We start from the raw sequence: 16,787 nt of genomic DNA, 5'->3' as shown, positions 1-16,787 counted from the left end.
CAGGTTTTGGTTTGCTTTTTTTTTTTATATTATTATTATTTTGAATTACATAGAAAGTGGAGAGCACAGCTGAGGACAGAGGTGGCCTTGTTAAGAGAGAGTGAGAGGAGAAAGCATCATTTCATCTTCATACGAGGGTTAGTGCTTCAAAAGCTGAAAAGAACAAATACAAAGTCTGAATTTCTGTGCTTGACGAGATCTATCATTAAGTGCCTGCAAAATGTTTTCGTTTTCTGTCTGTTCCCAGCTGGGACCACATACATCTTTGGCAAAGGAGGGGCCCTCATCACATTCACCTGGGCCCCCAACGAAAGGCCGAGCACCCGGGCCGACCGGTTAGCCGTGGGCTTCAGCACTCAACAGAAGGAGGCCATTTTGGTGCGCGTGGAGAGCACCCATGGGCTTGGAGACTATCTCCAACTGCACATTGTAAGTACACCTCAGGGAAATACTTTTTAAAATGTTGGGGTCAATATAGGCTGCAAGCAAAAAAAAATTATGTAAAATTGATCAAATTCATTTTAAAGTGCTTTCGTATAATATTTACTAATTTACCAGTCAGCTCAGTTCTCCTGGTCATTGTGATGTCATCAACCTAAATATTTGTAGCTTTTTTTTTTTTTATTACTCTACTTCAAAAATATATTTTCTGACATCATGAGTTAAAAAAAAGAACATACAGGACTGGATAGTATTTTTATTTATTTTTTTACCTTTATATCCTTTAAAATTGCAACTTATCTGTAAATGTTACAGGCTGTTGAGCAACAAACTGCTGAGATAGATTAAATATAACTTTACAAACATTTCTAGTCATACAAGGGGACATCTAACTTTAAAAAAAAAAAAAAAACTCCCAACAGTGGCAAAAATAGAAAAAGATGAATTTCATGCAGGGGGAAAAAGAAAACTGTTTCTAAATGTTTGAAAAGGTGCATGATTACAATCTTAATGCACTGTGCTCCACATTTAAACAAAGTACTCCTAAAACCCATTGTAATAAATTGTGAATTAGGTTGTAACTACTAATGCTTTTATTCTTGGATCCAAGACACCACCGCTTGTGTGATTCACCAATGTTCAGCTCCGGTGTCCAAACATTGAAGTAAATTAGTGGCTAAAAAAATAAAAAAAATAAAATACAAGGAACAGGAAGAAGATCGAGAGCATCACATTTGCTATGCGATGTTTTCTAAAATATATTCTTCCATAGATTGAGTCCAAGTGAGTCAGCAGATGCTAGTTTATTTTTTCAAGGTCTGTTTTAGTGTGTAGCTGCAGCAGGATGTGGAACCAGGCAGACAATCTGTCAAATATCTGTGAGTGGTGTAATAATTAAAATCACATCTGTTGTCAAAGCACCTGACAAAACCTGGTGTGTATGTGGTTTGTTATGAACGTATGCTTACTGAAAGCATATCATGTATCCTATCATAAATCAAACCTGAATAATTCTTTGGTAGAACAACACATGCCATCCTGTGATGCTGGATGTGATGTATGTGATGAAGATGATGCAGGCACACATCCACTGCCGATTTAAAGTCACCTGTAACTGAACACACAAATGTTGTGATGATGAATGAAGGCCATATCATCATTAAATTCGTCAAGGCTTACAAGAGTAAAACGTCTATTGGTCTTTAAGCACAAATCAGCATATTGCCTCATGTTTTAAGAGACTTAATCTTGAAAAATACAAACTACAAGATCACTTTTTTTTTTATCCAACATGCTTAGCATTTTTAAAATATCCCTCTACAAATTCCATGATTGCCTTTTAGCATGTACCACTAATTTAAAGACATACAAACCTGTTCGAGTTACAAGTAAAACATTATATATATTTTTGAGTTGTTAGGCTTGATGACCTTGCAAACTACTGTTAATTTGTAACAAAGCACTAAATCTTGAAATGAATAAAATAAATCAAATTGTGTCTGTAGGTAATAGTAAGACAGGCATTTAAAAACTGAAATTTGAGGAATAGGTTCCCTCAGTTTACATTGACATTGACTTTTTTTTTTTTTAGATATTCCAGTGAAATGTTGGAGAAGCAACCTCCAAACGATTTACCTTTTAAGTGGTTCAAACAAATGTCACTTAATTCGTTTGTAATTTTATCCAGCCAAAAGGGCACCTACTTCTCCACACCTCTCGTTTAAATTATTTTACTTTTAAATGTGTGATGCTGACCTAGCCTGCCTTGCTCATAAATGCCTTGACTGCTGCCGACGTGCAAACCAGGCCATTTTTTTTTCCGTCCTTTTCTCAGAAGCTGCCAAGCCTCTCACAACGAGACAGATTGCTTAGTTTGACACCTTATTACCACTTTGTGGAAAGGAATCCAGAAAGATTTCAGAGGGTGTCGAGGCCTTTTGTCACTTCGTAAAATTTGTGTTTATTCTAACTTTCCTTTGTTACCACGTTCTGTTTCTTTGCTTTAATTATCATTTTAAAAGGGCTGTGGAAACTCAGGGAAGACAAAGAGAAACTGCTTGCTGCTGGCCAAAATAATACTGGCCACAAGGGAGAGCTGAAAATAGTAAAGGAAACAGATGATTTATGACTTTTATATGCTGCACACATATAGGTGATTCAGATAAGAGCCCTTTCTCTCGATGCTCCACACCCATCTATTTTTTCTATTATTACTTAGAACTATAGTAAGACAAATAATAGCAGTGAAACAGAAGATTGCCATATTAGAGTAGTCACACAGTTCACTGCAACTGTTACTCAGAATATGGCCTGTGCAGCAGCTCCATAGACCAATTACTCTGCACAAACTGAACAAACCATCCCGCATTCACCAGAGAGTATATTAGAGGAACTAATGATGGTCTCAAATGATCATGTTTTTAATGAGTGTCTAAAAGATGCAACTTACAAAGCTTTCACTGTTCAGAAAATTATGTCGATTAGAATTGCTGAAGAAGTTATGGAGCACAGCTATGCGTCACACCGCAGAGAGGCAAAAGATGTACTTATTTGGTAACCAGATGAGGTTTGGAAGATGCTTTATTATGCATTTTCATTATAAATTTATCAGGTACATGGCAAAACAGGCCAAATTGCAGAGTAATATTTCAAATAGCGCGAGAAATGTTTTTATTAACCTGATTACTTCAGATTTGCAGGTGAAGTAGAAGTCATACACCTAAAATGTTTTCATATTAAAACCACAAACTACAATGTATTTTAATGCAATATTATGTGACAGATTAACATGAAGTGACACATAATTGGGAGGTTATAGTAAAATTATGCATTGTCTTTTCTTCTTTTTTTTTTTTTTTACAAATAAAAATCTGGAATTTCTGCACTGTATTGAGACCCCATTTATTCTGATAATGCTAAATAAAATGAATCACATCTTATTGCCTTCAAAAATCATGTAATTAGTAAACAGAGTCGTGTAGCGTGTAGCTTTATCTCAGAATAAATCCAGCTGTTCTAGACAAAACTTCAGAGGGTTGTTAGATTGTTTGCAATTTGTTTGCAAATTTCCTGGAGTCAAGCAGAGAAAACAGCAACATGGGAGAAGGAACTCAGGTCAGGTGGGGCTTAAATTAAACCTTTTAGCCTATATGCAAAGTGCTATGTGTCAAGAAGACTAACAACCTCTTTGTGCAAGACTATATGTCACTGGTTATTAAAAGGCAAAGCCTGATGCTTTAAAATTTAACAATTTTTCTGTAATATCAAGCATCTGATATGAAGTTTACTGTAATAATTTATTTGCACATGGATGTCATTCTAGAGAAAATACTTTCTTTTGATCATTTGGGAAATGTGTAAAAGCTCAAAGGATGAATGCTTCAAAGGCTTTTTTTAATTTTTTGATGTCTCATCTCCATCAAGTAATCTTCCGAAATGAAAAAGAATCAGCTCTCCATGCTCGCCAACAATTGTATCCGCCACCGTCTGCCATACCTATCGCCAAGCTGCTGAAAAGACACTTTCTTTATTCCAGTGGGAATGAAAGAAGATAAGAAGCCTCCGAATCCCCAGCAGCACTGAGACGTCTACAGCAAAGAGCCTAGTAAAGCCAGGCAGAACAGAGGAAGACAGTTGGCTGACGACAAACTGAGACAGACAGATCTGCCGGTCTCCTTAAAAGAATAATGATCCGTCCACTTTAAGCTCTGTTTAAAGATGTATCAAGTGGCAATGATGTCTCATCACAGATCTGTCAGTGCTAGAGCCCTGAAGGATTTTCCTTTTCAACTAATCAAAGATAAATCCTTATGATCATAATTTATCTACATGATAATCAATCCTTCTCCCTTGGAATGGGATTAAATTATGATCTCAGCTCTGAGAATTGAGCTGATGGTGTCACAGAATACTTCATCAGAAAAGTTAGGCGGAAGATTATTTCATATCAACCGACAGAAATAGTAAATGGACAAAAAAAGGGGGAGCTTTGGGTTAATTGAAGCTATAGTGCTAGATTGTTGTTAGACCAAATATCACAAGCCGCTTCGCTGCTGTGTTGTTGTCAAGCCGGAAAGAAATCAAAGTAGAGGCAAATCTTTCTATGGAGCTGCAAGAGACCATCAACAGACTGTTTTGACCTAGGAGGTTTTAATTGCTTTGTCCAACATAAGGGTTAGATTAACCTTAGGTCACTCTGCCCTGTAGCTGTCTAATGACTACTCATCAGACGGCCTCATCAGTAGAGTAATTAAAGTCTAAGTAACCTTCTACAAAGCCTGTGGAATATAGAGAAATGTGGAACGTGCAGGACTGAACTTGAGAGATACTGTAAGAGTGATTAATAATGTATGTGAAAAGGTGATAACAGGGTTTCTAGTCGTGCATTTGTGAGACTTAGGTGTTCTTTACCGTGGGGTCTAACACTGTGATCTTTCCCACAGAGGATCAGTAACACTGACTTTAATTAGCTGACAGGTTTGTATGAACTAAGTGTGAGGGGTGAATATTTTGACAGTAGGGGTTCTCGTCTTCAGTCTGACTTGTGTGCGTTTGATTAGCTGGTGCTTTTGCATCATAAACCAACAATATTGACAACTGTGTTTCCCACTGTTAACGTTTATTCAAAATAATCTGTAAATAAACCAAAAACCTGGTAGTTAGATAACAGAAATGCTCACACTGTCGAAGTTTCAGCTCTTTAATTACTCAACCCTAGTGCGCCTTAAAAAATGTTATATTAGGTAGAGATTCGCATTAACACCTCTAAGCCTATTTTGACAGCAAGCATTTAATGTCTGGATCTTTTACAAAACATTCAAGATGGTGATGGCATTTGACTCAACTCACACTTGCAAGTTGGAAAACTCCAGGCTTTGCTTAGACTTGTAATCTGGGACTTGAGTTTTTATTTCATGTAATGAGGAATTAAACTAAGCTGGTATGTAAGCTGCAGTTCTGACATGCGATGCACTGATAGGCAAGGCATTTTATTTTACTGCGAATGGGTGTGATAGCCAGTGACATCCGAATTCTGCTCCTGCTGCCGCAGCTTCATAATATTAGCCATACTGATAGCTCTGCACATAAGTGATGGATTGAATGACTTCAGGGTTTGTTTGTTTTTGTTGTTTTTTTTCTGCAGAAAACTAAATTAACTTACTTAGGAGATTTGATTCTGTCACCTTGAAATATTTTTCTTACTTAGACTTCACAAATGTTTTAAAAAATAGATTTAGAACACAATAATTTAGCAGTCTTAAAATTTAGTATTTAAAATTTAGTAAGAATAACTTTAATTCAGAAATTGATATTAGAAAATGCTCATCTGTTCCTTATGTTTTTCTTGTATTAAATAGTGCATTTTTATGTTTGTATTTATAATTGATAGTAAACAGCAGCTCAAGTAAAAAAATAACAGTTAACCTTCAGCGATTCAGTGCTATAGAGAAAAATAAATGGCCCACTTTTCAAAGGAAAACATTTATTTTAGTCATTAAAAAGTGAAGGACTGAAAGTGTTGAGACTCTTCATACTTGGAAAAAAAACGATTTATGTTCATATTTAGTCAATGGTAGAAACACTAAACCATCCTAAGTTATTTAATTCACAGTTTATCCCTGTGGTCACTACTGTGATGCTACAGAAAAAAAATGAAAAGCTTGTTATGAACCATTACAAGCACACAGTGTGGTTAATAAATCAAACACACATTTCACAAGAGAGTTTGCACATCTCTGAGGTCGTTCATGATCTTTGGTAGCAAGGATCTCCACCAACCAGCTTGCTGCTTCTAGTTCAGTCTTTGTGTAACTTAAATGCACCTCAAGTCTCAACCACAGTCCCCATCTTTACTGAGGAATAGTCTCCTTCAGTCACAAACTTTACATCATTAGAGAAACACTTAAGGTCTCTGAGAAGACCTCTAAATTTAAAACCGAATGTGTCTGCATAAATTATCATTTTTATATTTCAAAAGGCCTCATAATCATATGAGTGATTTTACATATGATTAGAGGTTGAGTTTGCAGCACCAATTTTACAGATTTTGCATCGCATAATAGCAGATGTCACTGAGGCTAAAAAAGAGAAGAAAAATTCTGTCTAGATTCTAGAAAATTTTTTGATGTTTTAGTCATTAATGCATTTTGGGGCGAAGGAACAATCTGTTATAATAAGTGGGACATGTCAGGAACTTTGTTTTTAAAAGAAAAGTTAAGCTCAGTCTCAGTCGCATAACGGCTCTGAGGCCTGTTGGGTTTATCATCCTAATGTGGCACGCAGGAGCAGCCGTTTGCAGGGTTTCATTTCAGTAAAGCACCACTCAATGTCACTGTTTGTTTACCATCTTTTCTCAGGTTATGGGTGTACAGTCTGCTGGATTTAAGGTTTTTTAAATAAAAACTTCAGCGCCGTTTGTTCATAGTAAAGCTGAAACGAAAATAATTTGACACAAAAACTATTTTTTTTTTATTGCATTCTTCTGTATTCTTTGTAGTTTCAGACATTGCTCAGGCAATGGTGAAGTAAAACTCTACCTTTGGTGTGCCTGGCAATTTTTTTTTTCTCTAATGTCCTCTACTACTACCACTGCCACCATTCCTTGCATTTAGAAAGACTTTAAGGCAATAAGGCGAAAGTCAAAGAGGCACAGAAACCACACTGTTTGTTTTCCAATGTTTCTTATTAGCAGCACCCAAAGGCTGTAGATTAGGAAGCAGCTCTGACCTTTCGGGGAGGTTTGTTGGTCTGACTTGGGAGAGACTGAAAGGCATGAGAAGCTGGTCAACCAAAAGAGAAACAGCAGGATTCTGTCAAGACTGATCAAAATCAGGAAACCTGAGCCGACTCCAGAGGAGAACTTTCACTGAACCCTAAAGAAGCACATTGTTCAGATCTAAAAAGATAGAATATTTTGTTTGAACAATCGTTTTAGCTCATCTCTGTAGTTTCAATATGAAATGGCATGCATCTCAATTTAGAAAGTTGTATATAAAAATAAGATGAGTAATAAATATAGTCAAAGAATTACTTTTGAGGAAATAAATCAGCATGGGTAAAACTTCTTATGACAAGACTAGATGGTCCACAGTGCTTAATTAATGATGACAAGACAACAGTAGTGTATTTGGGATAAACAAGATTTTTATATATTTTTTTTCCTTTTTACAAAGACTTGTCAAAAATTATAAACTGCCTATAAAATAATTTTAATTTAAATAATTCAATCTGGATTTTACAAAGCCACATGTAAATTTTACATTTGGTTCAGACTAAACTGACCTGGATTGAACTGTTTTTGTAAGGTTATGATAAATCTAATCTTTGATCATCTATGTTTAGTTTAGAATTTAATGGTTCAGATTGGATCAATACATGTTTATTCGATTTTGAACTAGAACTAATGAAATAAAGTCTAGATTTCCAGGGATTAACAATCCTCATGCTAATTTCAGTGGCTAACAGTTAACGAGTCAAGGTATTCTCACAATGCTTAGAAACTGATGAAGTTTTTCCAGAGTCTCTTTGGCCATCTTCCACAAGCCTTGGATTTTCAAATCATCCCTGAAAGACAACCACTTAACATCCAACTCCAAACCAGTACACCCTGGACAGCTCACCAGTACATCACAGGCCAATAAAAAATCAATTAAAAACCATGTCATTAGGAAGTAATCAAGTGAAATGCCAGTGGACCTTTACAGACAAAGTGACACTATTAGTAGGTATGAACAATGACGCTGATTTTGCAAGTGATTGTCACTGTCTTTGTTCTCTCTCATGGTAACTAACCGTACCCCTTGTTTTAGTCATTTGCCTTAATCCTTCACTGTCTTTTTCTGGCAGGATCAAGGGAAAGTGGGTGTCATCTTTAATGTGGGAACAGATGACATCACCATTGACGAGCCTGCCGCCATTGTAAATGATGGCAAGTACCATGTTGTGCGCTTCACACGCAGTGGTGGCAATGCCACTCTCCAGGTGGACAACCATCCAGTCATTGAGCGGTACCCGCCAGGTAAGGGTAGCGAGACGGCATGTTAAGTAAACTGTGATTAACATGAGGAGCAGCATGGATTTTTTTTTTTCTCTCTCTGTAGGCTTCAGGGGATTGCAAGTGTCCACTGAAAGTAATTTTGTTTGTTGGCCAATTTTATTAATGCAACTACTTCTGCAAAATATTAAATTTGTACACACACACATATAAAAGCTCAACTCATAAAATTCCAGGGTCGGAAAATGAATAAAAGAAGTTTAGTTGATGTTTTTTTAAAAACGTACAACCACTCAAGGAGAAGTCAGTTCAAGTAATTTTCAAGAACATTTGTAAGCATTTATTTACCAACATTTAAACTTCAGATCAAATAAGATATTATGCACTGTGCAAAACTAATCACAATAGCAACATAAACTATCAGGGCTATTCTACTATGTTACTGTCAGTGAAATGTTCATCAGAATGTAAAAGTACTGATGCAACCAGAGAGGAGGAACATAACACACAATAAGAAAAATCACTAACCTCCATAAATGTAAACTACACATAGAGCCACGTATGGCATAAAAACCCATAGATTATGTGATCATTGCTGCCTGTGCTTTAACCTGCTCTGAAGCAATCAAGTAATTAACATCATTCAGCACAGGTGCACAAGCTGGCAGAGCGAGAGGAAAGCAAGTCCCCTCTCTGCCTCCAGCTGGTGCTCAAAGCGCGCGCTTTGTGCACATTCACACACACACGCACCTACACACACACGCACGCACGCACTTTTGCCACAGTTGTGCCGAAATCAGAATTGTATAATATGGACGACCATGTGTGCACTTTTTTTATTCAGCTCCCACTCAGTAATCAGTGGGTTTTTAAACATTTGCAAAAGTAAATGATTGAAGTTCACCGGAGCAATCATAAAGGAGGGCTTTGTTTCTGTAAAAAGAATGTGCAACATGTGCTGCAGGTGACAATTATGAACACTGTAAAGCATTTCTGGCTTTAAATTGAACATCATGAAGTAGTGATAAAATAAAGCATCAAAAATGCAGGTGTGTCTTAAGACGCACCAAAGGTTTAAAACATGTTCAGCTTTACTACCGACTCTCTGTTGAAACACATTCACACTGTCTCGTCTTCAGATGCTAACCTTGCTCTTGTGTTTTTCAGAGTAATTAATCGATTACACCATAATTTTTGTTGTAGATGTTATGTTTTGTGCTTGCATGTGTTACATAGAGAGCTAAAGTCATCTTCCTCTTCTGCTTATTGATTTTTTTAAAGCTAAAATGTATTTGGCGGCTCATCACTATCCAAATACTGTAAAGTAAAAAAACATACAATGGTGATGTATTATTTCTTCATGTTTCATTGGTAATTCAGAATTTAATTAGAAGTTTCATATATTAAAGTGCTAACAGGACCTCTTAAGTCTGCCCAGTAAATCACTCACTTCATCATCCACTGTTTATCCGCAGTTATCCAATTGAAAATTTGTGACTTAGGTCATTACATTTCATATCTTTGTAGCCCAAAGCAGCTACAGTTAAAAGCAGACTGAATTTAATTTGAATTGGCTAAAAATGTGTTTAAATGATGCTGAAAAGTCAACGTAATGAGATCCAGTAAAAGAAAATGTTGCATGTTAATTGACAAAGTACTCATACAATTAAAAATAAAGCTAATATCTTGTAGGTAAAGTCAAAATGTTTGATGATAAGACTGAAGCAACGCTGTAGCGTGTGATTAGCAACCAGATGTGTTGAGGTAACCTCAGACTGATTCTTCTTAGGTTTTTATTGGCTGATGAAGTCAGAGCAATTCATGATGAAACCTGCTTCTGGGTCATTAATTAAGTCAGAGCCGACACAGGTGGAGGACAGGTGTTTCAGGTTGATGATGGACTGGAGATAACATTTCCAAACATAATGATAACTCCTGGAAGATGATTTGTTTTGTAGTGGCTAAGGAAGAAGTCTGTTTAATCATTGCATCACTGTCGTCCTTCAAATCAACAAAGGCCTTAAAGCATGATGAAGAATGAGCTCTACCTGTTCACTTACCTCATCTTATATGGATCCAGATGAGAGAGTCATATCAAACTTGGCAGCTCTTTGAACAGCAGGGGTGCCCAGCTCAAGAGCATCCCTACTACTTACATTAATTTTGAGAACAACGGAGTCAGTTGGGAACTAATAATGTTGCTTGTTGTTATTTTTTTTTAATTAGTTTTTTTTTTTTTCTTCCTTCCTTTTTTTTCCTCTGTTAAACTTGCTGTAGCATTAATTGCCCTTTGGTACTTGAATAAACCTTAAACTAAAATTGATCTACTAACTTTTACCACTTAACTTGCCTTGGAGAAAGATGAAACATCCTTGTATAACGTGCAAATTTGAATTCAATAACGTTTTAAATTGACTCTAAGTGTTCCTATAATTAAGTAATAAAAAAAATACTGACAGTTCCTGATAACGGTGCATGCAATGTACATATATTGTGTAACAGAAGATGCCTGAGACTTTAGCTCTCTATACTAACTGGGGTTTCAATCTTGGTTCTGCAGTCTAATGCCTAATTGCATGGGGTTTTCTGACTGGCTTTGTTTGAATCATTAAGCTGTTATGTATTTCTTGTGTCTGCCTAAATTAACCTGTATTTGCATAAAATGTTCTTGCTGTAATTGATCTCTGATGTAAGATTATGCTTTGCTTAAATAAATAGATAAATCACACTAACTAGTGTAGTGAATTATAAATAGCCTAAACATTTCTCTAATTAGCATTTTAAGAATGTAACTCACAATAACTAGATGGCTCTAAGTAAAGCATTCCTTTGTTTTAACTCACAGCTGGATGGAAAACTGCCAACTTGTTAACCCTGTTAGACCTTAGGACGTTGTTGCTAACCTTGTGATCTTTCAGCTTGCAGACTTTAACCTTTAACCTGTCTCTCCAAATTCTTTGAAGGACACTATGATAATGAACGACTGGCTATTGCTAGACAAAGAATCCCGTACAGACTTGGTCGGGTAGTTGACGAGTGGATAAACGATAAAGGTAAAAATTATTAGATGAATTAACCCTAGAAATAACCACTAAATAACCTTCCCCCATAAGAGGTGCAGCGCCAGGACACAAGGATGAGAGGGATCTAGTTAGCCTCATTCAAATTTCCACTTGAATTTGAACTTCTATTGGCAGTGAATTTGGATGGCCTCCATTTCCCTAAAATAAATTTTGAAGCGTAACACTATATCAGTTTTGTTATTTATTTTGTATCCTTACACCTTGTGGAGATGCTGCACCTTAAACATTTTAAAATAGATTAATCAAAGCTCATAACCCTTGTCTAACCTCCATTCATCCCTGTTAACCAGTGTGTATAAATAGATGCTGTGTCTAATTATTAAACATAAAACATCATTAAAATGTTGTATAACCTTTTCGGTAACCCCAAGTGAAACTAACCTGTGATATAAATGTCTTTCATAACACCTAAATATTTTAAACCCTAACTTCTGGATGTGATCACACAGATGAATTTGCTCTCCCTTTACTTTTTCCCTGTGACCTTTTATTTCCTCATATTGTTCTGCAGTCACACTAAACTCCCACGCTAAGTATATTTTACCACAACACAGCAGACCTGACAGGCTGTTTAAATACAGCAGTTCACTGTTTGCAGCCATTAGCTTTGCTAATAAGTATTCTCCTGAGTTAGGCCCATTACTGCAGTCCTGTGATGTAACTGCTTATCAGTGAGGCTGCTGACAATGTTGCAGTGGGCTATCATTGCCCCTCTCAGGGGGTGGACACAGCTGGATGTGTTGAAATCCCTAGCAAAGCATGTTTTAAAGACCTAATGGCTGAAGGGGTCGGTGGGAGGAGAAGTCAGCTTCACATAGTAAGAAGCTTAACAGTCGGGAGATTTAAATTCTTTAAAAAATGAATAAAAAATGGACACGGCGTACAGTGTTGTGAAAAAGTACTTGCCCCTTACAATTTTCTGTTTTGCTTACTCATTTTGTCACACTGAAGTGTTTCAGATTACCAACCTAATTTTAACATCACACAAAGATAACAAAGAGCATTAAAAAAAAAAAAAAAACACTTTTAAAAAGCTATCCAATCCAACCAGGCATCGTGTGAAAAAATAAGCTGCACCACGTTCACATTCAAGCATAATGTCGTACAGAATGAAGAAATTAGTTAAATGGTGCCTGCCTAATATCATGAAGCAGGCTACACTGTCATAATAAATTATAAATTTTACCCTAATCTAAAGTACTTCAAAAACAGACGAACAAAGTAATTGACATCTATTAGTCTGGAAAGAGTTACACAGACATTTCAAAGGTTTTGGACTCTAGCAAACCACCCAATACCATTATTATCCAAAAAAAAAAAAAAGGAGAAAAGATGGAACAGTGGAAAACCTCCTAACAAGATTACTTCAAGAGCTCATTGATGACTTAATCAGAGGGTCTCAGATTAAGCACAGAGCTTACAGACCACTGCAGACCTCTCTTAGCTCAGCTAAGGTCAGTGCTCAATAATAGAGACTTGGTAAAAAAAAAAAAAAGAGCTCCAAGGTCAAAGCCACTGCTGACCAAGAAGGACCAAGACAAAGGCTGTCTCACATTTGCCATAAACACCCTACTGATCCTCACAACCTTTATGAAAATGTTCTCTGGGCCAACAAGAAAAAAGCAGGAAGGAGTGTCTTCTGTTAAATTTTCAGAAAAGGAGAATAATTTAGAATAAATTAAAGAAAAGAGAATAAAGAGAATAATGCAGTCAAACATGGTGGTGGTAGAGTGACGGTCTGGGTCTGCTTTATTTCCAAGTCAGGACTTTGGTGTCTTGCTATAATTAATTAATTCATTAATTCTCCTCTTTTGTAGAAAATCCTGAAATCCTGAAGGACAATGTCCAGCTCATGCCAGACTTAATGAGGTTGAGTTTCTGTGGCGTGACTTTAACGAAGCTGTTCATGTTTAAAAACCCTGCAGTGTTGCTGAATTGAAGCAATTCTCAATCCACAAATAGTGGGATAGAATTTCTCTATAATGATGGAAAAAAAAACATTAACAGCTATCCCTTGGTGGGAGCGTTTGCCAGAAATTCACAAGAAGTCATTAGGTTAGAGGGGGTTTTCCTATAAATAGAAACACCTTAATTGGAAACCGTATGATTTTCTTTGTCTGATATTACGATTTGTTTGATGTTCTGAAACATACAAAATAATTATGAAGAGGAAAACGAAATATCTAAGGGGGAAATACTTTTTACAGAGCTGCACGCAAAATTTATTCTAAAGCTAAGAGATTAATAATGGCATTAGTCGTTTTTCCCACAGAGTTCAGTTAAAATGTTTAAACACGTCCAAAATGACACCTAAACAAGTTTTAATCCTCTTGCACCAACTGTGAAATCAAAGTCTTAAGCTTTTCCTTCTAAAGTTAACATCTAAATAAACCTTTTTAAAACTGTATTAATCTTTATAATCCTTAAAGCTCACCTGGTTCAAATGCTTTACCAGTAAAAAAAAAAAAAAAAGAAAAAGAAAAAGAAAGTTCTCTGACTTTGTCATGTCTGCTTTCTTTTTCCTGCCTTTTCTTTGTCCGTGTTTCTGTCTGACATCAGGGAGACAGCTGACCATCTTTAACAGCCAGGCGGCCATTAAAATTGGCGGCTACGACAAAGGTCGGCCCTTCCAGGGTCAGGTTTCGGGGCTGTACTACAACGGCCTCCAGGTGCTCAAACTGGCTGCAGAAAACGACCCGAGCGTTCAGGTGGAAGGGAACCTGCGCCTGGTCGGAGACTCGCTCTCTGCGTTGACTACGGACACCACCTCTGTGACACCGCTGGCCGTGTCCGACATGTCCACCACAATTATGGAAACCACAACCACCATGGCTACTACCACCACCCGCCGGCAGCGGTCTCCCAGCTTGAGGGAGAGCATCTCAAAGGTTGGGCAGCTTAAGTGAAAACAAGCTGAAGACTGATTTTTGAGAAAAGGAACTTAATTGGCCTCTGAATTAGATATTTATGGTTAAACTTGTTTAAAAAAAAAGGCTCACCTAATTTAATATTGTTGTCTGTATCGATTTGATTTACTTTTACAGTTGCTAGTTGCTTTTTACTTTGAATTTGTATTTGTTTTTTTTGTTTTTTACCTTCACCCCAGTCCAGTTTGAACACACTTCCCTGCTAACCAACGCATCATGTTTTGTTGACACATTTTTAAAAACAAAAAACAAACAATAAATCGTTGTGTGTACGGTTGTTAAATGTTGCAGCTATTTCCACAGCCGACCAAAAGCAGGGCTTCTCAATAGTAATATAAAGATCTACATCCTTTCCAATTACTTGTCGCATCACATTGTGCTCTTAGTCGGAGGGGCTTTTTTCATGCATTATTGATCCACATGCATTGAAATGTAAAATAAAGAACGGTGCACAGAGAAGATCAAAAGTTATAAATTCAAGTCTGAGAACGAGCCTCGTGTTCAAAAAGTCAACACTAAGTAAAAACCTTTAAAAGTAGCCATCAGGTTTCAGGATCTCTCCAGCTCCAATAAAAGCGCACGATCACACGAGCAACGGGAAATCAGATGATAGATTAGGCTCCTTGGTTCCTACACTTGGAAAGGCCATGACATTTTAGAACAGTGAACCTTGGCTTCTTACATTTGAAAACGTCCTTGGTGAGACCAAAAAACATTTGTGCTTTTGTTCGATTTTTCCCTGCAGACAAACATATTAAAGATGTACTTATGAATTATTAATACCAAAAAATATATATATGCGATGCCAGAAAATATTCCACATGCTTATTATGTGGTTGTACAAATTAAACCTAAAACTATTTTAAACTGTCTTTTTAACTGACTTATTTAATATTATGAACTAGACCAAAAATAGTCCAGATTTTATTTTTTTAAAAAGAGCAAAATAACCATTGATTATTTTTAGCATCCAGCGTATGCGGTCACATTTTCTTACAGTAATTATGATGTATCAAAACTGAGTCACCCACTACCAATATGCACTTGTTTTGCGATCAGTCTGCATGATTTAGTGTATTTTTTCGGAGCCCTTTTGCCACCCCTGATTGGATGGCACCCTGAGTGGCGAGCCATATCACACATATCAGAAACTGCCACTGCTTCCATGACCAAACCCCTGAGCAAAAGAACTTTGTTGAACAGAAATGGAAATGACACTGCCTTGCTTCTAATCAATGGGAAGATGTGGTTAGAGGTGAAAAGTTAAAAGATTTCTACATAAAAACATCCATTGATGTCTATGGATGGAGTTAATCAGATGGGGCAAATAAAAAAAAATGTCTTGTAAGTACAGTCAGTGTACCAAAAGGACAGTCCTCCTGCTTCTTAACTTGAAGCAGCATGTTTTTGTGGAAATTCATGCAAGATTAATTGCTTACAAAACAAACCTGTTCACAATAAAATAGAAAGTATTAAAAGGCATTTAGCCTACAGGTAATCTATCAGTGATGTTTATTCTTTGTTTGCACACAGTGCATGAAAACCGCCACAGGGGTTAAAGGATAAAGAGCAGCTGCATATGTGCTCGTTTTGAACATGCGCTCTTACCGGAGTTGCTCCAAGCAAAAGAGCACTAAAAACACTTCTGTGGTATAGCTCTGTGCAGAGCAGATATTCCTTAAATAGAACAGTCGGCAAGAAAAAAAGCAGCTGGAAAAAAAAATCTAGCTAGAAATGTGTTAATTGTTCATTCACTCTGTTTTTTTTTTTGTTGTTGTTTTTTTCAGCCTCAGAGCTCTGACGATATTCTGGTGGCATCGGCTGAGTGTCCGAGTGACGATGAGGATCTGGAAGAGTGTGAGCCTGGAACAGGTGGGTAGCTTATGGGAAAACCAGAAAAACATCGTGTTGGGCTGCTCCTCGACTCCTGCGCAGGATTGTTAACGCACAAAGTGTTCTGGTTTCATTGTTGTTTTCCACAACAGTTGAATTCTTTCTTCGTGTTTCCGCTCCTCTTTCCACCACTTGCTCGAACAGCTGTCCTCATTTCGATTGTCACTAAAGCCTCATCTAATTTTTACCCATCATATACCCATCTGCAAATCACTCAGTCGGACTGAATTAATGAAAATGAGTGTGGAAAATTAAGAGCATGCCAGAGTAATTAAGATAGGATGACAGTAGATCAGGTTTGTGACAGCTACAAGCTTTGAAACTCAAGAACGAGTCTGACCTTATTATGGGTGCCTCCATTATTAATATGACCTTATCAGAATTGTTTGTTGCTGGCTGGCTCTGCAACATGTGACTTAAATGATAATGATGAAAGGGAATGGAGTCACC

At 36.9% G+C, this 16,787-nt stretch overlaps 1 protein-coding gene across 3 annotated transcripts in view; it reads left to right on the top strand.

Moving 5' to 3' along the window:
* LOC103141225 (neurexin-2-like) overlaps window positions 1-16,787 on the top strand; it is a 78,937-nt gene that overhangs the window by 58,359 nt on the left and 3,791 nt on the right. For 2 of the 3 annotated variants that reach the window (XM_016673959.1, XM_016673962.1), the window contains 5 exons: window positions 248-429; window positions 8,284-8,458; window positions 11,398-11,487; window positions 14,077-14,405; window positions 16,232-16,316. In XM_016673959.1, coding sequence (XP_016529445.1) covers window positions 248-429; window positions 8,284-8,458; window positions 11,398-11,487; window positions 14,077-14,405; window positions 16,232-16,316 — 861 coding nt within the window. The remainder of the gene's footprint in view (window positions 1-247; window positions 430-8,283; window positions 8,459-11,397; window positions 11,488-14,076; window positions 14,406-16,231; window positions 16,317-16,787) is intronic. The other variant, XM_007556772.2, reaches the window with a different exon arrangement.

Source organism: Poecilia formosa, unplaced genomic scaffold (genome assembly GCF_000485575.1).
Source record: "Poecilia formosa unplaced genomic scaffold, Poecilia_formosa-5.1.2 Scaffold3, whole genome shotgun sequence".
In the NCBI taxonomy this organism is placed as follows: Eukaryota; Metazoa; Chordata; class Actinopteri; order Cyprinodontiformes; family Poeciliidae; genus Poecilia; species Poecilia formosa.
Note: the sequence above shows the minus strand (reverse complement) of the source record. Positions and strands in the feature narration are given on the sequence as shown.